The sequence below is a fragment of the Plectropomus leopardus genome, chromosome 15 (assembly GCF_026936395.1).
Source record: "Plectropomus leopardus strain MGB_pleo_1.0 chromosome 15, ASM2693639v1, whole genome shotgun sequence".
Taxonomy (NCBI): Eukaryota; Metazoa; Chordata; class Actinopteri; order Perciformes; family Serranidae; genus Plectropomus; species Plectropomus leopardus.
Window position 1 is genome coordinate 15,146,157 of NC_142190.1, and position 24,652 is coordinate 15,170,808.

General features: G+C 37.7%; 2 protein-coding genes across 2 annotated transcripts; one reads left to right on the forward strand and one right to left on the reverse strand.

The window, feature by feature from the left end:
- Positions 1-139: 139 nt before the first annotated feature.
- On the reverse strand, positions 140-18,832 carry slc22a5 (solute carrier family 22 member 5). Its single transcript, XM_088088956.1, has 12 exons — positions 18,703-18,832; positions 13,286-13,435; positions 9,271-9,938; positions 9,078-9,181; positions 5,782-5,936; positions 5,450-5,621; positions 4,582-4,708; positions 3,956-4,050; positions 2,921-3,135; positions 1,234-1,416; positions 957-1,092; positions 140-586 (listed from the first exon to the last, which is right to left on the reverse strand). Exons 3-12 carry the CDS (start codon positions 9,658-9,660, stop codon positions 481-483), a joined length of 1,683 nt encoding a protein of 560 aa, XP_087945082.1. The 5' UTR covers positions 9,661-9,938; positions 13,286-13,435; positions 18,703-18,832; the 3' UTR covers positions 140-480.
- On the forward strand, positions 15,832-24,629 carry slc22a21 (solute carrier family 22 member 21). Its single transcript, XM_042499527.2, has 10 exons — positions 15,832-16,277; positions 16,612-16,715; positions 17,200-17,354; positions 17,450-17,621; positions 18,765-18,891; positions 20,429-20,526; positions 21,991-22,205; positions 22,415-22,597; positions 23,001-23,136; positions 24,490-24,629. The coding sequence occupies exons 1-10, from the start codon at positions 15,879-15,881 to the stop codon at positions 24,587-24,589; spliced, it is 1,689 nt and encodes a 562-aa protein (XP_042355461.2). The 5' UTR covers positions 15,832-15,878; the 3' UTR covers positions 24,590-24,629.
- The last annotated feature ends 23 nt before the right edge of the window (positions 24,630-24,652 follow it).

Consider the following 24,652-nt stretch of genomic DNA (forward strand, 5'->3'; position numbering starts at 1 on the left):
GCAGCCTTATATTTTCTGTACAGACATTAGAGTAGTATAGTTTCCCAAAATGTTGATTAGAGCTAACATAAAAAAACATGGTTATTCAGGATGTTTTAGGTTAAAAGACATAAACAACTCAGGCTGTGTGTTGGGAGGGTTCATATGTTCATATTTTATTTCCATATATTGTATAACAAAAATTAGAGACCAATCAGATATGTTTGATATTCATACAAACTTTTTAGATCAATTTTTTGGGAACATTTCAAAAAAATATACATAAAATTAGGAAGCATCAACCTAGTAGAAAAATAAAGAGGTTTTTTTTTTGTTGTTTTTTTTCAATGATAAAACAAAACCAACAGTACGTGCCAGTGTATTTTTTTATCCCACTGTGCATTTTTTTGGATTTTATTTTCAGATTTTAGATAATTACTTTCAAGCAAAATAATGTTTTTTCTTTCTTAAAAATGAAGCAAGACCACATAGTGGCTCTTACTATGGAGTAAGACTCTGCACATCAGATTTGGCCTCATGTTGAATGGGTTGGTTTCTCCTTCCTTCCTCTTCTACATATTTTGTCTTTCTGGATCCACTACACAACCTGCAATCGAAAGAAACACGTCTACCTTACATGCGTACATGGCAGTTGACATATTCACATTTTTACTTTTCTTCTTTTCTTTTTCAAGAAGAGAAGACAAGAAGAAACCTAAAATATGCATCATCATATCAACCAACCATGACCTTTGTTACAAATACTAAAATTTTATGCCTGTAAAACTCTTTCTAGGACAAGTACTATGTATTATTTGTATTACTTCTGTACTACCACTCTGACTACTACACTATTTGTACATTCCTTATGCAACTGAAAGAGTCTAAGTCTTATCATAGCAAGCATGTTGTAAAACAGTTTTGTTGTAATGACCTGAATTCATGACGTACAGTGATCTACGTTAAATTGCACCTACCCCTGGCATTCTTGCATCTGCTCCACTGTTTCTGGAAGATCTCTATTGAGGGTCTCCGGAAGGAAGAAGTTCACCACAGAGCAAGCAATTGTGAGACTTCCCATGAGGATATAGGGCAAAACCTTATTATATGTACCTGTGAATAACAAAGGAGCAAAATTCAATATTAGAAAATGATAAACTTTTACAATATTCATATCACTAATATTATTCTGTGCAATGGTTTTGTCAGTATAACAGTGCTGTTAAATTGCAGCATCCTTTTGAGATACCTCACCTAAATAGATGACATAAGGAGCTGTGATACTTCCAATGCGTGCAGCAGAGGAGCACATCCCCATGCCGACGTTTCTGAGTACAGTGGGGTAAATCTCAGCAGTGTAGATGTAGACGATGCTGAAGGACATGGTGAAGCCAAACTTTCCAGTCATTTCCAGAGCCAGAGCAACATACTGAAGGGCTGAAGAGGAGAGAGAAAGAAGTTATTTGGAGTGAGTTAAGAATGAATTCCCCTTTACAGTAAAATATAAGGAGTCACAAGCCAAACAAGTGTTAAAGTAATGTAGTTTTAAGCCAGTTACACAGTCAGAAAATCTGCATTTTTAGACCAGAAAAGCCCATTTGCCATAGATTATTATTTTTTAAAATAAAAATTACTACACAACACTGCTAAACAGCTTAACTTTTGACATTATTGGTGTGCCCACATATTACAATAAGTATTCCTCTTTTTTTCACATCCACAGACATTTTTACTGAGGTTAACGTTTTTATTGGCGAGAAATCAATCATTATAAATGAAGCAGTGACTAATAGAAGTCAAATTAAGAAGTGCAATAGCAGGGCTTGCAAGTAGTAGTTGTTTAATGTGACAGCAACTTTGTGTTTGAACTAGGCTGCGCAATATACATACAATGACATTTATCAGAAATGTACACAACCCATTTTCTCCTTTATTTTTTTAAATTTGCCAACTGCAGCCCGTTCTGGAAACACAACACAGTCACGTTTTACAGATATTACATCACTCTATGTGCAAAGGTTATACTAATCTAGTTTTCTTTACGATTCCACTCCTCAGTAAAAGTACTTCAACAATAATTAACGTGTGATAATACTGCCTGCAATCAAAAGCCTGAGTGTCTTTTTAGTATATTTGCACAAGTGCCTTCTTATATAAAATCTTCTTCTTTATTAACACATAAATGCTGACAGACATAATTACAATACGTAATATGTATTTTGTCAGCTACTTCTTGTGATATTAAGCCTTGCAGATGTTTTAGCTGAGACATTTGTTGCAGAGATTTTTGCCTACACCACTAATGCAATGGGGTTTTCAATTGTAGTCGTCACTTGAAAAAAAATTGACAGGAACGTGTCTTTCCCCATTACTTCTCACTGTAAAATCTGACAAGTTGATTTTACTTAAAATAAACTTGGAAACTGATGGTCTTGAAAAAGTAAAGTTAATATAACTATTAGTCTTAATTTCTGTTTATTTTTATAGTTAATTGTTAAGTTTAGTCATAATTTAGCTGTATTTACTTAATTTTGTGATGTTGTTGCAACTTAAAAATGATAATTCTAGGTGTTAGCAACCATATTAGTCTGACTTCACTCGATCATGACAAAGAGGATTTGGGAGTTCTGTGTTGTTAAGATGTTTAAGAAAATACAAATATGATTGTTGTATGACTAGTTTGCAACCAGCTGAGTACAGATACATAGCACAGTATACTCTGTTTGTTAAAGTTGCTAAAACTTAGAAGGATTACATTAACTAAAGTTTTCATTTTTAAGTTGCAAGAACTTAACAAAATTAAGTAAATAAAACAAAATTTTAAGTACCCTACACATATTTGCACTGGCTGCAGTATAAACCACTATCATTGTGTGATAAGATACTGGGTGTGAGTGTGTGGTCGGTTATCACACTGTAAGTTCATAAAGCAATATCTTACTATCAGGGATGAACTGGATTAGAAGAAGTAGTCCTCCTCCAATGGTGAGGAACGATGACAGAAGTGCCCTTCTTGGACATTTTTTAAGCAGCCAAGTAGAAACAACATAGGCGGGGACCTCAGTAGTAGCTGACAAAAAACAGTTCATGAAGGGGTCGCCACTCAGATTGGAGGTGTTCAGGGATAATCCAAAATACCCAATGTTTATTGCCATCCTGGAAAAAGAAGAAGAAAAACCAACATTTTTTATTAAGAAGTAACTTTCATGATATGCAGATTTCCTTTGTACATTTTTGACTGTTTGTTGCTGTTGTTGTTGACGACATGTCACCTTAGTTTTCTAATGCATCTAATGTGAATGATGATTATTATTGAAAGGTCCAGTATGTAAGATTTAGGGTGATATGTTGGTAGAAATAGAAAATAGCAAATATATTCTCTTTAGTGTATAATCACCTGAAAATAAGAAATGTGTGTTTTCATTACGTTAGAATGAGTCGTTTATACCAACATAGGGAGCAGGTCCTCATCATCGGAGATCGGCATGTTGCATTGGCAAGTTCACAGTAGCACAAAATGTACAAAGCAGACACTGGTTTTGTATAGGGCCATTTGGGTTTTCGCAGTGGCCACTTTAGTTAGAAGCCCCTCCGTGAGAAGCAGCATTGGAAAAAACACAACTTTTTAAGTGAAACTTCTTTATTCAGTGTTTTTACCAATTTACATTTTATTTATTTTTATATAGAAACACTGCAATAATAATAATAATAATGGGGAATCATTTTGTAATAATCCTCACCTCTTTGTAAAAACACATTTCTGGTAATATTTTTGTCACCTTTTACTCATTTCCCACAATAGTTTACCAAATTTGTCATTGCCTTTATTCCATAATGTTTTCAAAGAAATCAAACCATTTCCCTCAGGTTTCAAAGGATTAAATAGCTTGTTATAGATGTTTGAATGCAGCACAAGAAAACTGATGCCAATCCAGGTTTCAAAGGGTTAATGTCAAAATGAGGGAAAAACACTCACCACAAAAGGAGACACATCAGTGTGATGCATCTCATGTTCTTGTGTTTAAGAATATCGAGCATGGTGTATTTCTTGCTTGGAGTCAAAGCCTGCACCTAAAACCAAGGTAAACAGGGGAATTGATGTAGTTACATTTTCCCGACTTGCGCACAGAATATCTCAAAAACATTGTAAACTGATTCAGTTGCCTTGAATGGGTTTAGGGTGTGGGATTACAGAAACCAGTGGTTCCCAACTGGTGGGTCGTGGTCCAAAAGTGGGTTGTGGGTGCGTTCTGAAGGGACTGCAAGTGATTCAGGAATGGTGTTGGGGAATAACTTGTTTCAGTATTTAAATAAAAAATTCAATTGTAGTTACAGTACAGTGCAGTTACAGTAACTGAGGGAAAAATATTTAATCTAATTACCGTTACTATTTAAAGTGTTGGTGATTACAAAAGGGTTACATATGAAAAAATATGCTTATGTGTGGACCTTGACTAGACTGAAGAAGGAATCTGGACCTCATAGCTGGACCAGTTGTGAATCACTGACACAAAACCATGTTTTTTATGCTATAACTAAAGGATATTATAATTAAAAGGTCACAAATAAACAGTGGTGTTAAAGACAGAATTTAAAGCTTACCTCACATTCTTTAAAGATTACAGGTGGTGCTTCAACCTTATTTTTTCTTGCAGCATCCCTCACAATGACCTCAGCCTCCTCCACTCTTCCCTGAGTAATCAGCCACCGCGGAGACTCTGGGATGAACCTGCACAATCAATACAGGTGTCATACAAATGTCAACAAAATAAGTTGTATTAAATGATCACATCTTGCTGATAAACCAGACATTCTGGCTATGAGTGCATTTTATTCACGCTCAAAATATGACTTTCAGGGTTCCCCCGGTCATGGAAGGCCAGGAAAAATTCATTTTAATTTTCCCAATCTTACTTTCTAGGAAAAAGTCATGGAATTTTATCATGTGTAATGAAATTGTAACAGTATTTTATGGTTGGAAAATACTACCAGAGACCCCATGATATGATATTATCACAATACTTAGGTCAGGATATAATAATACTGCAATTTTAAACACGTTGCAATATGTTGAGTATTGCAATAACACATATATTCCAATATATTGTGACTTATTACCTTTTTTTTCTTAAGATAAAATCTTGAAGATTGAATTATTTTCACTTCGATAATTTTCATTGTAGCAAATTGTATCTAGTGGACTGAAAAGCAATGAATTCAACATTATGTAACATAGCAGCAACTTTTTCTTGAAATGTAGCTCTAATATGCATTGATGTGTTACGTTTTGTCTACCATCTGTTTTCTCCCTGCATTCTGTCTCTTCCTTCATGTATGTTTGTAAGTTTGAAAAACAGTGGGAAAGTGGGGGGAGTATTATGAGTCCTTGAAAATTAATGGAAAACTTTTGAAATTTTGTGCATGAAAATGTGCGGGAACCCTGGACTTAAGAAAACAATGAGTGACGTACCACCACAGTGGGATGTAGACCACAGAAGTTGTGGACAGAACGGCAAGCAGAGTCCTCCATTCACGGATTCCATATGCAATCCAGGGTAATGTCATGTACCCAATGCAATAGAAAAGGAAGGCTCCCAGAGTTGTGAAGAGCACTCGCATAGTTTTACTCAAAACTTCTGTTCCTGTCAAAGATAAAATGGTAAATGCATGAGATTAAAAAGAGATAAATCCGCAGATAATTAAAGCCATGTGATAAATGTTAAATTATCTATTCCTGCAGGTGACAAGAATGTACTATATATATTATCAAACGTAGGATTAGGAGTTTTTCACAGTTCATACCTAGTACAAATGCAGAGATATATAAGGATACTTGGGAGGCTCCAACAAAGAGGAACATGATGCAGAACATCCTCCATGAATGAGAGAAGGACTGAAGCAGCACTGCCACACACTGAGCTGCAAGCGACAGGAAGACAATCTTCTTCCTCCCGAACCTGAATGGAGATAAGTGTGTCACTGACGGGGATTCACAGAAACTGTGCATTTACAAAACACGATGACAGTGACATCTTTGTGATTATGTTGCCCCTTTTTATACTAAAACACTTTCATTGAGGACGATGCAGCTGGGCAGCGATCATAAACAACTTTTTATGTTGTACCAACTTTTTATGCTGTTTGCTTCAATTGCTAATAAGTAGAGGCAAAAAGCCTACTTAACAACCAACAAGTGAAGACATCTGCAGCACCGACCAGGCAGAGCATCAGCTCAACTAGATATCAGGCAGTCTGCGAGTGAACTGCAACAATGTCTTATGCCAAACAAACACAATATATATTAACTTTGTTAGTTTAGATTACCTCGTAAACCTGAGGGTGTATTGTATGTGTAAAATGTCTGTGATTCCTGCACTTTTATAGATTTTTCATTATGGATGCTCCTAACTTTCCTCTAACTTTTACCCACTTATTTCTATTCTGCTATTTATTATTGACTTGCACTGATTTTGTCTTTTAAGGGGAGATTTTAATTTTGTTTTTATTTATGTATGGAAGTGCATAATGAAGATGACAAATGAAGTAAATCAAAATCTGTTGATGCAGATATTGTAGATTTTAAACCCCTTAAATTCAAGATGAGGTCAGCACTTTACCCTCACTGTCAGTGTTTCATTTGAAACCAAAAGGAATGCAGTTTCCTGTAAAATGTGGCTGTTTGTTGCTAAATTTAATTTTTGTCATATCTCTCTGCAAGAAACGGGAAGCTGCGTGAAACTTAGTTGCACTGCATCGCAGCTTTTCAACTAGTCTAATACAGCGGCCAAACAAAATGCTGATAACAAGGCACATGACTTTTGATCAGGTACTGCAGCAAGCAACCAACATCTAGAACAGGTGAATCATTTTTGGCACAAGACTTTACAAGGGCAGAAAATGATTTTAAAAAATTACAAAAAGGCTCATTAAATCACCCAGTATGACAAAACGGTCAAAAAGCTTCGAAGCCCTCACCCCCACTTTCTCAATCATGTGATGGAAAGTTTTCACAGCTGCAAATGAACTAAATAGTTAAACATAGAAGGGCATCATCCAGTCAGGGATAGTTTTGCTTAAGTGATTCACTTGCTGTACATTTACCCTTAGACCAGACTAGAGTGGTCCACTCACGACATGATTTTGTATTTTTGTTTTCCTTTAAACTTCAACCTCTTCCTGTACATGAATGAAGTTCAGTCGACTCTTGCATATACATGATAAAAACCATCACCATCATTTTTTTTCCACACATTTAGATCTCATCTTATGACATTATTCCTGGCTGTGGATAACAGCCTCTCCTAAACTAGCAATTTTCAGGGACTTCTTACTCACTCAATGTGACACAATGGGCCTCATACAGCAACGTTCTCTTAAATGTCTCTTATATTTTATCTCAATTTTCTGTCAAGAAAACTCCAGATGCACCAAATGCTCTTAACCATTCAAATGTGCTCTTACCCAGGTGTGCTCAATGATGAATCCCACTTGATCATAAGTCATCTATTAACATGAATAACACCCCCCTAAAAACCATAAAAAGAGCAGGTTTTGTGCCATGTGCAAAGATTGGCAAATGGCCAAGACTGGAGACATGACACCAAATAAAGATTGCAAGAAAAATAACTTCTGCAGTAGTGAAACTGATGTACTGTTAAATAAACTTAACTAAGTAAATGTGATCTCAGGGAAACATATTTAAGTCTTAAAGTAATAGCACAGTCCTGTGCCAAAGTACATGTGCAAAACAGTTTAAATAAGTTTAATAAATCAAAATAACAGTAAAAGCAGGAAAGCAGGAAAAGCAATAAGTCTTCATACATATGAGTAGCTGGAACCACAAAATGTTTTGACTTAAATTATCATGAAAACACTTCCCAGTTCAATTGTTTGTATACTTTCATATGGTTTATGAGCAAAACACTTAATTTGTAAAGTAGTTTTCTAACAGTAGTAGCAGAGTAAAAACTACAATATTTCCCTCTGAAGTGCAGTGAGGTAGAAGTGGAAAGTGGCATGGGATTAAAACACTCCAATAATGTAAAACTTCCTAAATTTGCACTTATTTCAGTACTTGACTAAACCTACTAAGTTACATTCCAGCACTGGTCAACAGAAGGACACACAGTAAATGAAATTACAGTAATTGGGATCAATCAACCAAGTATGGTAGTATTTCTTTGGCTCTGAAAATTAATAATCTAATCATTATAATTACTCTGAAACCTTATCTAAATTTGATTAATAACTTTCAGGCATTTTTGAAAAATGTTACTCAGATGAAAAATGTATTTTTCATTGCACCAGGCAACAATTTTTGGACTGTGAAAACAAGATGTTTTTCTCTTATTTTGGTATGAGTGCTCTTAAAAAATCTTACATTTTTGTCTTACGTAAGAGAAGAGCAAAAATAAGTAAACATAATGGAATCCCAAAAATCAATGGGTACTGCCCAAAAATCAATTGGTAGTACCAAAATAAGAACAAATCATGAATATGAGTAAAAACAAGAGAAAATTTGTTTCTACATCGTTTGTTGCATGAGTCCCATTGATCGTCAAAACTTTACAACCTCAAGGGCCCTTACCCCCTCTTTCTCAAACATGTGGCAGAAAGTTTTCACAGCTGCACAAGAGCTAAATAGTTGAACACATGGGGGCTCCAAACTGCTTTGTACTGAGCCCCATGCTTTTAAACAAAGGTACACAATGTCTGTTAGAGAGCAGAGCGCTTAACATCAAATACTCATACAGACAAAGGGGTTTTGATATTTGAAAAACCATCATGGAAAGAGTGGCGATGACTTCAAAGTAGGGGACCTCGATCTGAAAACTTAACCTCTGTTGGAGGATGCTGTCTTCAACAGTAGATGGAGCTGTTGTCATTAAAATGACAATTAATACAGTGTGAAATACTCACTTGCTTAAATGAAAGTTTCCTGTTTTTATAAGGATTATTTAAACTTTCAATAAACCCCCTAACATATGTAGTAAATGACAAAAACTATCTTACTAAACATAAAGTACATTAAAGGTTCATATTGGACAGTGAAATGAATGCTTTTAGGGACATTTTACTGATAAATAACAATGAAATACCTGTCAGAAAGCTGTCCTGAGATTAGGGACCCAAAGAGGTATCCCACAAAAAGAGTCGAAGATGCAAAGGGAACTTTCCACTGGTCATCACAAACGAGGTTCCACTGTGCAAAGATGTGAATGACATGCATATTATTAGATACAAAGCAAACTGAACATTTCCGATAATAAACATGTGCACATTGATACTGACCTCAGTGACTATGTTGGATTGGTAGATCTCTTTGCTGTAGCTCCATCCATCTAAACATCGCTCCTGCTCCAGCTCAGTGAGGTTGACATCCCTTCCAGGAATATATCCTTCAGCGGAGAGATTTCTCACCACATCCAGCCTGTATCTGCTGCACTGGCTCTGCACCTCCTCTCCATCCACTATCATAACAGGAATGATGGCATTTGTCCATTCCTCAGTCAAGTTCACATCTGGGATGACACAGTGGTGTTTCGGAGTTGCCCCGATAAACACCATGTAAAGTCCATTGAATCCAGTTGAGACAAAAACTGTGTTAAGGAGGAAGAATGTGGTCCAGAAATAAGGACCAGTCTGTCCAAGGAATGCAGTGTCTTCATCATAGTCTCCCATTCTTAATATAAAAAAACAATTCCTGCACTTGCAGGGAAAAAAATCCTCTAAAATTCTTCAGAGTATGAGCTGTGGTATCCCTCTTAAAGTCTTGAGCTTAGCACCAGAGTGTTAGGTTTGAGCTCTCTGTGAAGCAGAGTGAGTTGGTCCCTCAGTGGGACAGAGTCACAACTGAAAAACTTCAGTTTCAAGCCCCAAGAGAGAATTAAACCTTCTTTCAAGGAGATAACCTTCTCATTCGAGAGTGCCTTAAGACTGCTGGATCCACTGTCTCTTAGCTGGTGAGCAGAAAGGGATACTATTTATCTGTGAGTTGTGAATGAGGGTCCTCTCACTCACTGATTTGATTTGATTCACTGAAAGCCAAATGATCAAAAGAAGCCCTGCACCATTCGGGTCTGAGTGGTATTTTCTCTGAACAACATTCCACACTTTTAAATACCCCAAAGAAGTGCGCGTGCTTGTACTCTAAATGTTGCTAAGTAGCATTAAGACTCCTATTGGGCTATTTTTAAGCCACTCTGCAGAGGCAAACATATTTATGTAAAAGTTCAGCAGAAATTGTAGCAGTCCTGCATGTGGATTTTGAATTGTAGAATGTTAATTTCACTTTATTTACAAAATGTTGGTCTTTTGCATGAATGTGTTCATTTAATGCTCATTGAGTATTCTGATATTCACAAGCAAAGGTGTAGATTTTGTTTCAACATTTGAGGACGCACACATATTAGGGAGGGGGGTTCAGGCTTCTCACAAAAAAAAGAGCATCAAACACTTAATTTCCTCAATAAACTTAATTTTTATACACCACTTTGTGCCTTTATGTATCAATTTATGGTGTGAATTTCTTTAATTTTGTCAAAAGTCCTCTGCTATCTTAAGAGTTTTTTTGAACAGAGAACAAATAAAAAACATTTATTTTTTATATTCTCTCTGCTCTTTTAAACTGCATTTAAACATCTTTTTGTGGTGTGTAACTTTTGTCCTTTGTCTTTGTTTAGTTGAACACTTTGAATTGTCTTGTTGCTGAAATGTGGGATACAAGAAAACTTAAATGAGTATTTGCATGAGCAGGAAGATATGAAGAATGTTTCAACTGAACTAAAGCTCTATTTGCATGACTGTGATGTGTTGTTTCCTCACACAATGGTCATTCAGGACATAACAGATTAGGTCATGGCCTTTGATCAGTGAAGACACCATGACTTGACGCCAACAACTCATCAATCATCTACAGATTAAATAATCTACTCACACAAAATAAAGGGAAGTTGTTGAGAGATGTAAACCAATACTCACTCACACGCTTCTGAAGGCAGCTACTCTATCAAAACCAGGTTTTTCATAAGTGGATAATAAGCTTAAATGGTTTATTCTAACTAAATTATCTTAATCATGTGACAATTCAACAACAGCTTGCCTCTAAACCAAATTAAGAATGGATTATGTAGTCACAAAAAAAGTTTTGCTCAAGAGCACTGTGGCAAGGCAAATTCTTACCAGATCTTAAGGTGGAGACATTAAACTAATTTACTGTTGCAAAAGTATTTATCCATGATACAGAATGATACATTAAACAACAGGATGCATTTCACATGCATTTGAAGCGTGACGCAATAACAAGAAGTAAAAAGTTAATGTTAGGCTATAAACAACACCATGGTTGCATGACTTCAACATTGGCACCACAACAAGGCTATAAAGCCGTGTTTGGCGTGATGACCCTCTGTAGTCTCATTTAGTCACTTGTTAGCAGCCGCCTTTTTTGTACACCTAAAGCCTTCAAAATGTACAAGTTGGTTATTTACTGACATATTTTATGTCATGGAACGAAACATGAAAGTCTCTTAATCACAGACCTTATTTCAAAAAATCCCAAAGATAATACAAAACCTAAAACTGGAAAGCAGGCCAAAAACACAAATGTGACAAGTCTACAGATAGATGGTCAAGATGGTGCATTTATGATTATATGTCAATTTATCTAGTGCTAAAGTCTTATTTTCTTGTCTTTGAAGGTGTTTATAGAGCAATTCATAATTAATCATTTATAAATATCATTTTTAAACAGTTCAGAAGACAGCACCTCCCTCAGTTTCACAACAAAGTTGAAAACCTCTGTATAATCATTAACCAGTACTTTCACAGCTTTTCAAAATTTGCTGTCAGCATCAGATTTTTTAAAGTCTGACGCATAAAGATCATGGTTTACACAGTCAAAGGCTTTAAAGAGAGTGAGTGACCTCATTAGAAAGGCACATGCAGAATCTAAATTTATATTATATATATTATATTATGTGACAAGGGGGGAAATCCTGTGGACACACTTCATCTTCGTCATTTAAAATGAAGTTGATTTGAAACTCAAATGACCTCAAGAGATGAACTAAAATGACCCTCTATGTGATTTGCTTGCACACAGAGTTTGCTGATGAATCTATCCTGTGCTGTAAGACTTGCTTCACTTAGTTGATCCAATAATTTCAAATACGCTTGACCTGTGAATTTTGAGCTTTCAAATATTATACGTTAATAATAATATATCTTTTAGATAAAGCAACCTAAACTTTTAAATATCTTGTTTTTACATTTGTTTTTTGGCAGAACAATTTAAATCAGGTCAATGTTGTAAGACATAAATGATTTTCTCAAATAACCAGTCACTTATTAATATAAAGTAATGAATTAATAACTAGACGTGTCTAATGATTTATGTGAGTCAGCTGGTAAGCATATGATTTGTACGGTTCAGAGAAGCATGTGGTTTTGTGGATGTTTTGCAGAAGGTTTTTGCAGCTAGTGGACATCTTTAAGAGCAATATAATAACCCAAGTAATTGTTCCCTGCAGGATTGAGACCTATTTGGGTCTTGGTTTTATTTTTATACAGATAACATTAATATTTGAAGATGTTCTTTTCTTTGGGTGTAAGACTCATCACATGACAGCAACGAGATTAAGACAGCTTAAATATAAATACTGACTGGAACATAATTGATCAGTTGAATCAAAGAGCCAGCAGGCCTATCATTGAAACTCTCACCTCAGTTCAAATTCAGTATGGTTTAGAGACACCTTCCCTTGTTGTTTTACTGCCAGTTTTCAAATGAATACATTTTGAATAATACACTTATCACATCATGAGCACATATCTGTCCATTAAGATTAATTCTACAGGCAGCAGACGGTCATCTTAGCCTAGCAAAAGACCTGAAACAACTGGCCTGGCTCTATCCAACAGAGGGACCTATACCAGCAACTCTAAAGGCCCACACACACCAAAGAGACATCAGGGATCTAGCAGCGACAAAAGCCAACTGTTGTGTTGCCTCACGTCTCAGTGTCTCAGCCAAACATTTGAACATGAATACATCAAACCGACGGCCAACCAGCACATACGTTCTGCACATGTGAGAGGGAAATACCCCTCTGTACCAGCAGACAGTGGCCGTCTGTAATTGTCATTCAAAAAGGGAAACCAGAAGACCGTCTTAATGCTAGTTAATGGCTAGCACATTCACAACACAATGTAATGTTGAAAGAAAAGGGCATATTTAAAGTGTGGCAGTCAACAACAATACAACCCATCAGGAACATGCTCAATGGCTAAAGAAAAACACTCCTACCTCATGTAACAAGTTTGCGTTGACCTCACTCCTTCTTGAATTTAGCTATTTGTTTACATCTTGCACTTCTTCTTGTGGGCAGAGCTCATCGGGAGTGATTTCATTCGCTGATGGGCTCCACTGCCACCACTGCGATTCAACATACTGAATCTGCAGAAAAAAAGCAAGCATCAACAAGAAGGTTGAAGGAAGATTTATTAATGATTTATTAAACAAAGTTTAAAAATCCAAATTACAATTTGTCCTTTATTTTGCTACATCTCAGTGGCTGAAAGATGAATTCATTAAAATCACCAACTACTATGAAGATTCTATCTGGTTGCTTGCGCATGTTGCTGCTGGTGGAATCATAAATATTCCTGCAGTGCATTTTTTGAATTTGCATCAGAGTCTTGTGTCCTGCTGGCTCTGAACAAGGTTTTTCCATCCAGTGCAATAGCTTGATCTGGAATGTTAGGGGTTAACTATGTCTCTGTAAAGATGTACACAGAGCATTCTCTGATTTCCCGTTGCTGAGTGAGCCTCAATTGCATCTCATCCACTTTATTCCATTGCAACCAAACATTAGCCAGAAGAAGGCTTGGTAGAGTAGCAGCTCTCGATCCTAGTAGGGTCAACCTCACCCTGATGCTGGCTCTCTTCCCTCTCTTCGTCCGGTGCTTTCGGTTTTGTTTTTTCCCTCTGGTCTGACTGGCTAATCGGTGTATACCGTAGAAAAGTTGTGCTTCAGCAGAAGAGGCCATGGCGTTGAAAAAATAGGAAAATACAGCACATAAGTAGCACGGATTTGAGGAGCTATTGGTTGTTGCATCTACATGCACTGCCGTCGTCACAAGGGTCAACAAGGTCCAATGGTGCAGGACAAACCGCAGTGACAAGGGCCACGGACCCTCACCAATGGCCCAACTTTGACAGGCTGCCGACCAGCTTGATGTGTCTGGGTCTTAAATCTTATCAATTAAAGCTGTTTGGTAACTCATCATATTTGCTGAAACTACCACTATGTCCACACAGTATTACATGAGATAGACGGTCTGCTAAAAAAATATGTTCCTCTGCCTTCGTGTGCCTCTAATGGTATTTGCCAAAATCCACCATGCCTGAGCAAAAACAAACAGAGCCGAGGATTTTCTAAAGCAACTGTCAATCATGTCAATCTATGCATGTCAAGCGCAGTCTGCCATGATTAAAACGGTCAAGCCAACCCAAGCACTGACTGCCAGCTGGTGCAATAGAGAGGTTCTGGAAAGACCAACAAAAGTCTCTGCTATTCTGGGAAGGAAGATGGGAGACCATTAGCGAGTTGTAACAAAAGAGCCTACGGTGTTTCGTGATGACAACTGTCAAAATTATCTTTGGTCCAAGGTCAGAATACAGAGATAAAACTGTACAGAGTGCATCTGAGTCTTACGAGGCAGGAATGAGGAAATCATCATAAATTACTGGTAGTGTGGGCACAAACAGCACTGCTGTCATTAGAGAGTCACAGGTCAAAGCTCAAAGTCACTGTGACCTAGCGTGTCTCACTCTTGTGAACACGATATCTAACGAATATCCTGAGGGCAATTTTTTCTTTTAGTCTTAGCAATTACGTCCACCAAGATTCAAAGATGAACATGTTAGATTTTGGTGGTCAAAGTTTAAGGTCACTGTGACCTTGGATACATCTGATTCTTGTGATCACAATGAACTGGTTACAATTTGGTGGTTGAAGGTCAAAAATCAAGGTCATTATGATCTCACAAAACATGTTTTTCGCCAAACTTGAGAATTCATGAGGCAATTTTTTTTCTGTCAATTTTGAGACTAATCAAACCCACACATTTTGATACTCTGAATATTCAACTAGCCTGAGGAAGGAAATGATATTCAAAAAATCTCTAATCAGTGCAACAGGTTTCAGTTGTGCTAACTAATTGCATAAGGGTTATCTAATGATCAGTTAGTCTTTAAACATGACAAACCTGGATAAGCTAACACCAAGAGACACTAAAACACAAGGGCAATGATTGCTCAAAATGATCCCCTGTACACCTATGTAGATATTCCATTACAAATCTGCTGTTTCCAGCTATAATTGTCATTTACCACATTAACAATGGCTACACAGTTCTGGTCAATGCAATGTTATTTAGATTTTTCAAAAGTCATGTCTTTTAGAAAGTAAGGATATTTCTAAGTGCCCCTAAACTTGGTCAACAGCTTATAAATAAAGCTGACAGCTATTCCTCTAATGATGGAACTGAAAAAGGACCTATATACGCCAAGTCAATAAGCTTAGTAAGTTTGACCATTACAAGCAATAATATATTTTAATATACATGTTAATCATATATGTTTCTGGACCGCTCAAAATTTAGAATTTAGGCATGTTTTTACTGATGCAGGTCTTCCCCTGAACTGTAATAAAAGGCCAGTTATTCATCAGACCGCTTAAATGAGGAAAACTGCCAAAAACCAGTACAGCGGGCGGTGGGTGGGATGGTTTAGTTGCTGAAACAAAACCACTGCTTTTGAAAAGCACACTCCAAAGTCCTCCATCCCCGTCTGCTTTAACTTAGTGCCCTGGGAGCGTGCAGTGACCAAAAACATCATGACAGACTATGAGGCTGCAACCGCCTTCCTCGGAGAATGGGGATGTTTCCAGCAGCAGGTGTTTTTCCTCCTCTGTCTGAGCATCATCCCAAACGGCTTCACCGGTATGTCCATCGTGTTCGTCGCCGACACGCCGCCCCACCGCTGCCTGATTCCCGCGCACGTCAACCTGTCCGCTGCATGGAGGAACAGCAGCATCCCGCTGGAGGAGGAGAGCAGCAGCGGCGCGCTGGTGCCCAGCAAGTGCTCCAGATACCGCCTGACAGATATGCTGAGTTTCTCCGACAGAGGCTTGTTGCCAGGCGGTGATGTGAACCTCTCTAACGTGCCAAGAGAAAGCTGCTTGGATGGATGGGAGTACGACCACAGCGTGTATATTTCTACCATCATTTCTGAGGTTTGTATAGCCTGCCTGCACTGGAGGCTGCAGCTGGGAGAGTGAATTTATACCGCAAATTTTACTGTTCACTGCAAGTATGCCACAAGTAACTGGGTCACTGAAACACCCCATAACGTTCTCTAACTATCTATCTATTTATTTATATATATAAAATATGCATTTACACACACTGATCAACCCCCCCCCCTCCTCTATGTGCCTCTCTGGTGGTAGGTAGAGAGAGAGGGATCTGGATTTCACACTTTTTGTGTACTGTACTTTATGTACTTTGATCTACATACTTACATGCCTGTGTGTGTGTGTGTGTGTGTGTGTGTGTGTTTTTTTGCAGTGGGACCTGGTTTGTGATGACAGATGGAAGAGCCCACTGACCTCTTCCCTCTTCTTCTGTGGTGTTCTCACTGGCTCATTCATTTCAGGACAGTTCTCTGACAGGTTATGGACAAAGATTAAGTTCTTTTGAAAGTCCTTGCATGTGGTAATCAGGCCCTCAAGGCCCTCTGTGACCTTCAACCCCATGTCCTCTTTCAGAGATTAACATGGTAACAAGTTTTGCACTGTCAATTAATTTTAATAAGTCTCATTTTAATTAATAGTAACAAGGGCTTTTTCATGTTTCATAGTTTTCAGTGGAAGTCAAAAAAGAACTGAAAGCAAAAGTCTGACTGTGCATTAAACAGGGGGAGATGAAATATGCGATGCCTTGGCAAAAAACAAGCAGCAGTATAATATGTTCCGGGATTTCCAATTTCAAAGCAATGTTGTGGGCCTGCTCACATCTTAAGTCATGCTAAAGGAGAACTCCACTGATTTTACAAACCAAAGTTTGTTTACATGTGTCGAGGAGTAGGTTGACCTCCCTGTCTACACAGCATTCTTACTTGGCCATTTTTTTGTATTTCAAAAAAAACATTTTCAGGTATGGGAGAAAAATGGTGTTGTTTGTTACCATGGCAGTCCAGACAGTGTTCACATTCATCCAGGTCTTCTCTCCATCCTGGACCATGTTTTGTGCCATATTCTTTGTGGTCGGGATGGGACAAATCTCCAATTATGTGGCTGCGTTTGTGCTAGGTACTTTTGCTCACCTCTGCACACTGATTCTTACGTATTTAGTTGGAAACTGGCTTACCAAGTTCAAATGACTAGTTTATATCTCTTGGGCACAGGTACAGAGATATTGGGCCCACGTGTTCGGACAATTTTCTCCACTGCGGGTGTGTGTCTTTTCTTTGCGGCGGGCTACACGCTGCTGCCGCTGTTTGCTTATTTTATAAGAGACTGGAGGATGCTTCTCCTAGGCCTCACCCTGCCTGGCTTCCTCTATGTGCCTCTCTGGTGGTAGGTAGGTGTGTGTTTGCTTGTGTGTGTGTCTCTTTTTTAAAGTTGATATTTCTATAATATGATGATATGATATTTCTGTTTGCATAATGCTGAGAAATTGTTTCTTTGCAATGCTGACAGGTGCATAGTACCTGCTGCAGTTGCTCAAGGCAACTTGAGAGGCTGTTGCACTAACCCAGAGAAAGGGCTTTGGAGAAAATCATGGATGTGTAAAGAGAACTGGATACAGCTATGGAGGCAGGATCCCAATCATTCCTATTAAAGTTGCTGGGTGGCGCACAAAGCAAAAATAGCTCTGTTTCTACAATATGAAAGCACCCAGATATTCTGCCCCATGGGGCCTGTAGAGCAAGTTCACTAGAGACTTTCAGGCAGCCAAATAGCTAACTTCCACAGGCAGAGTGGCTAATTTTCAGTTTATCACTTTGCTACTTTGAATTGGGATTAAACATTTCAATTGTGCAGCTCTTCTAGATTTTAGAAATGTCATGAAACCATATGGATCAAATCCTGATTGTGGAAGTCATTTTGCAGAGATTGTGAATCTCAAAAAATATATCAGCTGATTTACAGAGGTCTCTTTCCCAGTGTAAATCGATGGGCCCCATGGCATCATGTAACAGACCCAAACATTGTAATTTCATCTTTGACCACTATGTAAAAGAACTGTTCCAGGGGGGCTTGAGAAAATAGGCCCATTCCCATGAAATTAATTTTGTAGAAAGTGGTTGCTTGACATCTCTGTCATAATGCTTCACCTGCTTGTAGTAAGAATTCAGCTCCCCAAAACTGCACTCTCCTAAGCAATTTTTTATGTTTTATTTTTTTGCTGTCTGTCTCTTAAATTGATCATTCAAATAATTAGTTGCATGGTTAAGATATAATCTGTACAGTTTTCTATTTGAATAAATATACATTGATTCCAACATTTGCCAATCTAATAACCACAACAGCATCGGCCTACACAACCTTTATGTGGGGTTTACAGCCAATGTTTGGGAGGTTTTTATGGAGGTTCTCCTTTGAGCATGATAGGTCTCAAAAATAGTAGCAAAAAAGAAAAACATATGAAAAGTACCTTTGCTCTGTTCCAGGGGACTGAGCATCTGTCTTTCTCTCCCCTCTCGTGTAATGAGACAGGTACATCCCAGAGTCTCCGAGGTGGCTGCTCTCTCAGGGAAGAGTAGGAGAGGCTGAGGCCGTAGTGAGAGATGCTGCTAAAAGGAACAAAATCGAGCCTCCTCCAGTCATTTTTGGTCCGTTGCAGGTGAGATCTCACTGAAATAGTAATAAATATCAAAAATAAACACCAAGATCCTGGACTTTCCTGGCTCTTGTGGTAATCAGATACAGGCGTACAATATAGTGAAGACACAGGTTGTTCAAGTTTTTGGAGGAGGAGGGAGTTAAATCATTCTGCTCAGATAGCTTCCAGTTCGGTTCATCATAGAATTATTTGTATTTTACACAATGAAAGTCATGATATATTATTATTTTAGGATGGCAAATGTTTCTTTGTCAATATTTCTTGTAAATATGACTGAAGCATCAAAGTTACTTGCCTTGAATCTGGATTCAATCCAGATGTGCAGACCTTACAGCTCTCATGCTCTGTGAAAATACAGACAAAGCTCAACACATCTATAAACAAAACATGCAAAGCCTAGTTTTAAATACAAGTGCTGTGTAATGTAGTATTGATAATTTAAATGTTTAATTACATGTTCTGTGTTATTATTTAAGTTTATTTCATCTCAAGTCATTAAAAAACTAAAAAAGTCTGAATTTAACTAAAGCCAATGTGGAATGGCAATTAATTGGGTTCACTTTTACAGAAAAAAACAAGACTTCTTTAAACCTATGACTTATTCACCAAAGACACTGACCAGTTCATACCAGCTGTCCCTGCTAAAACCTGGTTTCTTGTTGATGAGCTTTCTTTTGTCATGTTTTTGAAGGTCTTGGGCACTTTTTAGGGTTCATTGGTCAGTATAATGCAATAATTTACAGTTCACATGTCTGGATGGCAGCTGATAGAGGCTTTGCCAAAATTCGCCCTCTATTTCTATTACTAATAATTTACCAAAATATCCAACCTTCAACCGCAAAAAAGACTCTGTTAAGTTAACTCCACTCTAGTTAAACAACCCCTTTCTGCACCAACACCAAGCTCTTGTGTCCTGTAATGATAATGATGATTGCTATTTGTACAGGTTTTAATATTGCTATAAGTTTAATTTGAATTTTGCAGTGATTTGTTTGCCTTTATCATGTGCAGCCATTGAGTATTGCAAATTTTTGAACTGGAAGCAGGTGCATTAATGCATGAATATCTAAAATAATCATAATACGATAGCACTGCTAATAGTCGCAGCAATGATAAATGTGGAACAAAATGATAACGTGGTATGGAGGAAATGTTTAACAACCTGATCTTTTGAGGCTGGCACTGATAATATTTCAGAGTTTTAAAAAATCTAACACAACTCCTTACCAGTCTCTCTTGTCTTAATTGTGACCCAAGATGGATACATTTTTCAGCTAGAGAACACAGTGTTGATGCTACCTCTATTTCTAATTACAAGAATTTTGGCCCCTTTCAGTTTTTATCTGCCAGTTGAACTTTTGCCTCCATTAATCCTGGTCCTGATGTTTGGGTACGACATGTGTGAACACGTGCACATGCATGTGTTCCCTCAGCAAGTGGCCATGCAGTCACAAGCGTCTCAATAATGAAATTATTTCTACACTGATGGCTCTGCTTGCTAAGTGTTTGTTGTTCCACTGGCTTTGCTGCCCCACAGATTGAACTTCAATGTGAGAAGAGGAAGGCCCACAACATCTGTGACCTGCTCCGTTCCCGAAACATCCGCTGGATCTCTGTCACGCTGTGGCTGGTCTGGTGAGTCCCTGCTGTCCCACCTGACCTCCACATTCAGTACAATGACCCTGCATGCACAATACACACACCAAAGCGTGCACACGTAGACATAGGCTGAACACACGCTGTTAAAAACACACATGCCCACACAGTTTCAGCCTTTTCATGCATCAGCTCGACCACATGTCAGCCCATTTCACTAACAACAAATAATGACCTGTCAGGTGCTGTGAAGCCTGTGACTAAGATCCAAAATGGGTTTTATGTAACTGCACAGTATGCCTGTATTCTTCCCGTGCTCACTTCCTCACTGAAAACAGATGCAGTTTGATTTTTGCTTGATTTAGGAAAAGTTCAGTTTAGTCTAACAGGAAAAAAGTCACTAGCTAATCACAACAGGTCAATAAGCACCAGGCTGCATTTAATTCTTTCTACAGTTGAAGGATTTCCTAACTTTATATTGTCAAAAAACAAATCAAGCAAAATGTTCGATCTAATCTCTGTCATCACGATTCAAGTTTTTTATTCAATAAAAAAAAAAAAAATTCCTGCTCTGAATGACTGAATGCAAACCTGTCTCATTAATACGTACATATTCTTTCATAATTCTCATACCAACAATAACAGCTTTTTTTAACCACTTGGGGGCAGCGGAGACAAGCTGCAAACACACCAATGACATCTTATTACCTTTCAAGCTAATTCACATACGTACATACATACACCCTTATGTGAGAAGATTAGTCATCCATTTGTGATAAAAATTTCAAAAACTGAAAAATAGACGCCACAGACGCCATAGCTTTCCATATATAATGCCTAAGTGGATGATCCAATCAAATCATTCTTTGCAAACCAATTTAGCATTAAGAAAATACTAATGATGAATCACCTTCAGGGCTTTCTGCCAGAGTCTGTTAACAAGGTCCACAGAATGAGAAAGTTGTAGTAAATAAATGGTGCTGGCACAGGACTTTCACCCAGACATCAGGGTTTGTGTCTCATGTGAGTTAACTTTGGTTTGTTTTTAGATTTAGTGGACTTATCATTTTCAATTTTTAGGATAGTATATGATTGCTAAATGCACACTGTCTACATAAATATTTGCAAAATCTACAAATAGGCTTGTTTGTGTTAACATCTTATTTTGACAGTACTAAGACTCGAAGGAAGGACCTCCAGCTGCAGGTAACATCTGAACTTGACGTTGGTCATTCAGTGTCTTAATGTTTGCTGGCATTACCTATTTACGAGTGGCGTATGTAGTGTGATGAGGTTGCTTCTACCTGGCATCGTGAAGCAACGTGTAGTTTCTTTATTCTTGTAAATTTGTGACTTTAATCGTCAGAGAATATCTGAGTTTTTCATCTCACAAATATGACTTGATAATCTTAGAGAATATCCCCAAAAAATTCTTGTAAATGTACAACTTACTCTCGGAAATTCTGTTTTGCTGACAATTCTGCTCAACAATTATCCCCACAGGAACACCTTGACCATTGCTTATTTTGCCCTTTCCCTGAACACGGCAAACCTGCATGGCAACGCGTACTTCAACTGTTTCCTGTCGGCTGTGGTAGAGGTGCCTGCCTACATTTTGTCATGGGTTATGTTTCGCTGGTGTTCCAGACGACTGAGTCTTTTCTCAACCCTCTTCATGGGAGGACTGTTTCTACTCTTGATACAGCTAATACCAGCAAGTATGACACTTCAGTGGGCAACTTCTTATCACTAACATAGCTTTGATTTCTTCTCATTTGTTCATTTATTATATAGTATGTTCAGATACAACGTGTTAGCAGATAGACATGGAGATATATAATTTAACTTGGGCAGAGAATTTGTTTGGATGTTCACCTTATTTGACTCACATGTAACCTCTAACAATTTTATTGTCTATCCCCTCTAGACCTGATTTCTCTCGCCATCACGCTCGAGATGATGGGGAAGTTTGCAGTGACGACAGCGTTTGCTATCGTGTACGCATACACAGCAGAGCTCTACCCTACTGTAGTGAGGAATACAGCTGTGGGCACCTGCTCTATGGCCTCCAGAATAGGCAGCATCATTGCTCCATACTTCGTTTATTTAAGTAAGGATGCTTTTATCTTTTGTGCAATCACAAAAGGGCTATTTATCGCACTGTTAAAAAAAACCTATTTCTTAACTGACTTCCGCTTACACTGTTAAAAACAAGCGGCTAACAAGAAGCTGGTGCCTCTACAGAAACAAAACAACAAGAACAAAAGTCACTGGAGCAAAAACATTAAAGCCAGCTTGATTAGCACTCAGATCAGATAGACAAGCCTGCTGAAAAAGCCAAAGCTTTCAGTTAAAATTTAGCAGTTCCCTTTAAGATTTAGTGGATCGGATTGAAACTACTGATGCATCCACATCGAAGTACTTTTGAGTGTCTCAACCTTTTGTCTTCTTGTTTTTAACGGCTGTGGCCAGGGTTGTTTTTCACTCTCTCCTCCTTTGATGTGTTGCCACAGGAAGCTATTCTGTTTCACTGCCTTACATCCTCATGGGAAGCATTACAGCTCTGTCAGGGTTGCTGAGTCTCCTGCTGCCTGAGAGCTATGGAATGCCTCTGCCTGACACCATCAGTCACATGCAGCACTTCCCTGGGTAAGACTATGCCTTCAGCATCACTATTGTAGATTTAGATTGTTCATTTGTTTATAATTTTGTACAGTTCTCAATTTTCATGTTTGTTCCAATTGATTTTCTGGATTTGGTAGTTTCATTTTTTACCATCATTAAGAATTAGAATTATTTTTTTTATATCATTTTAGTTTGATTATATTTTGTCAGATTTTTTTCACACCTATGTTTTTAGTTTTTTGGTTGTTTTTGTTTTTGTTTTGTTTTTTTTGTTTTTTTTTTTACAAATAATCTCATACTCAATCTAGCTAGTTTGTTGCACAAGTGCCAGATTTAGGACAATAAACTTTATGTTCATGCAAGCACAAAAACATTGGCCTTTGGACTGATTTACAGTCCAGTTCAACTGACTGTAAAAAGATTAAACTGCTCAATAACTTTTGGCAGTTCTAACAAGGCTCTCTAAGTGTACTCATCTGCCGTGCTGCTTATCAGCACTCATGCTTTCACCCACCAGAGCTGTTTCTTTCAGCTGCCACCAAATACATACCCACCGCACACACAATTATGTTTAACCAGATCAAGGCAAACAACCATAGACTGTATAAATAATGGATGATTTGGGCCTTAGTAAAAATGTAAACGGGTGTGCTATAAAAAAATGAATTGCCCATACAGTTGTCATGAATGTTAAAATTACCTATTGAATCCAATTTTTGTACCAGGCTGTAAACATCTTAATTTCTGCTGTTAAATTGGGCTTTTTAACATGGAGGTCTATGGGAATTATTTTTTTTTTAAATCACAATTAATTGCAGAATTTTTATAGTTAATTGCAAATAATCAAATTTTTTAATTGCATGTTTTCAATTCCATTATTTTGCATTACAAAACTGTTTTAAAGTCCACATTGATAGGGTAAAGCAATTCTCAGCAGTTTATCTTAAGATTTAAATGATAGCAAAAATCTGCATGGTTCAAGCATAAAGTGGGCATGTCTGTAAAGACAAGACTCAAAGAACCCATTTCCATTCAGATATCTCAAAGGTCAGAAGTCAAGGAACCCCCATTTAAGGGCCACGCCATTTTTCACGTGCCAAAATTTAGCCCAACTGTGGAGCATTATTTAGCCCTCTTCCTGAGACTGTGCGAGGTGTGTAGTGAGGGATGAGCACTGGATTATTCACACAATAAATATGGCTGCCATATATTTTAAAGTAGACAAGGCATCTGATTCCTCCACTTATTGGCCCAGCTGGTAATGCTTTAGCTGCCTTTTCACTTACAAAAAATCTAAAATCAGGCTTTGATGTCACTGCTCTGTGTCCTTTGGTAATTGTATTACTGTGTTTTTTTTGTTTTGTGTTTTTACTGTAGATGTTGTCAGAAGACTCCTTACAATCTTACACAAACTGAAGAAAAGGAAAATTCTGCTGAAAGGAAAGTCTCCAGTTCTTTAAACAAGGAGCAGAACTGATATCCAAAAAAATGGACAAACATCTTGGACACTTGTTGGAAATAACTGTCACTGGGTTTTTGA

Coding starts and splice junctions, on each gene's coding strand:
- slc22a5 (XM_088088956.1), bottom strand. CDS start 9,660: ATGGGAGACTATGATGAAGACACTGCATTCCTTGGACAGACTGGTCCT. Junction 9,182..9,270: donor AATCCAACATAGTCACTGAG/GTCAGTATCAAT, acceptor ATCTTTGCACAG/TGGAACCTCGTTTGTGATGA. Junction 5,622..5,781: donor TATCTCTGCATTTGTACTAG/GTATGAACTGTG, acceptor TATCTTTGACAG/GAACAGAAGTTTTGAGTAAA.
- slc22a21 (XM_042499527.2), top strand. CDS start 15,879: ATGACAGACTATGAGGCTGCAACCGCCTTCCTCGGAGAATGGGGATGT. Junction 18,892..20,428: donor TCATTTTTGGTCCGTTGCAG/GTGAGATCTCAC, acceptor GCTGCCCCACAG/ATTGAACTTCAATGTGAGAA. Junction 22,598..23,000: donor TCCATACTTCGTTTATTTAA/GTAAGGATGCTT, acceptor GTGTTGCCACAG/GAAGCTATTCTGTTTCACTG.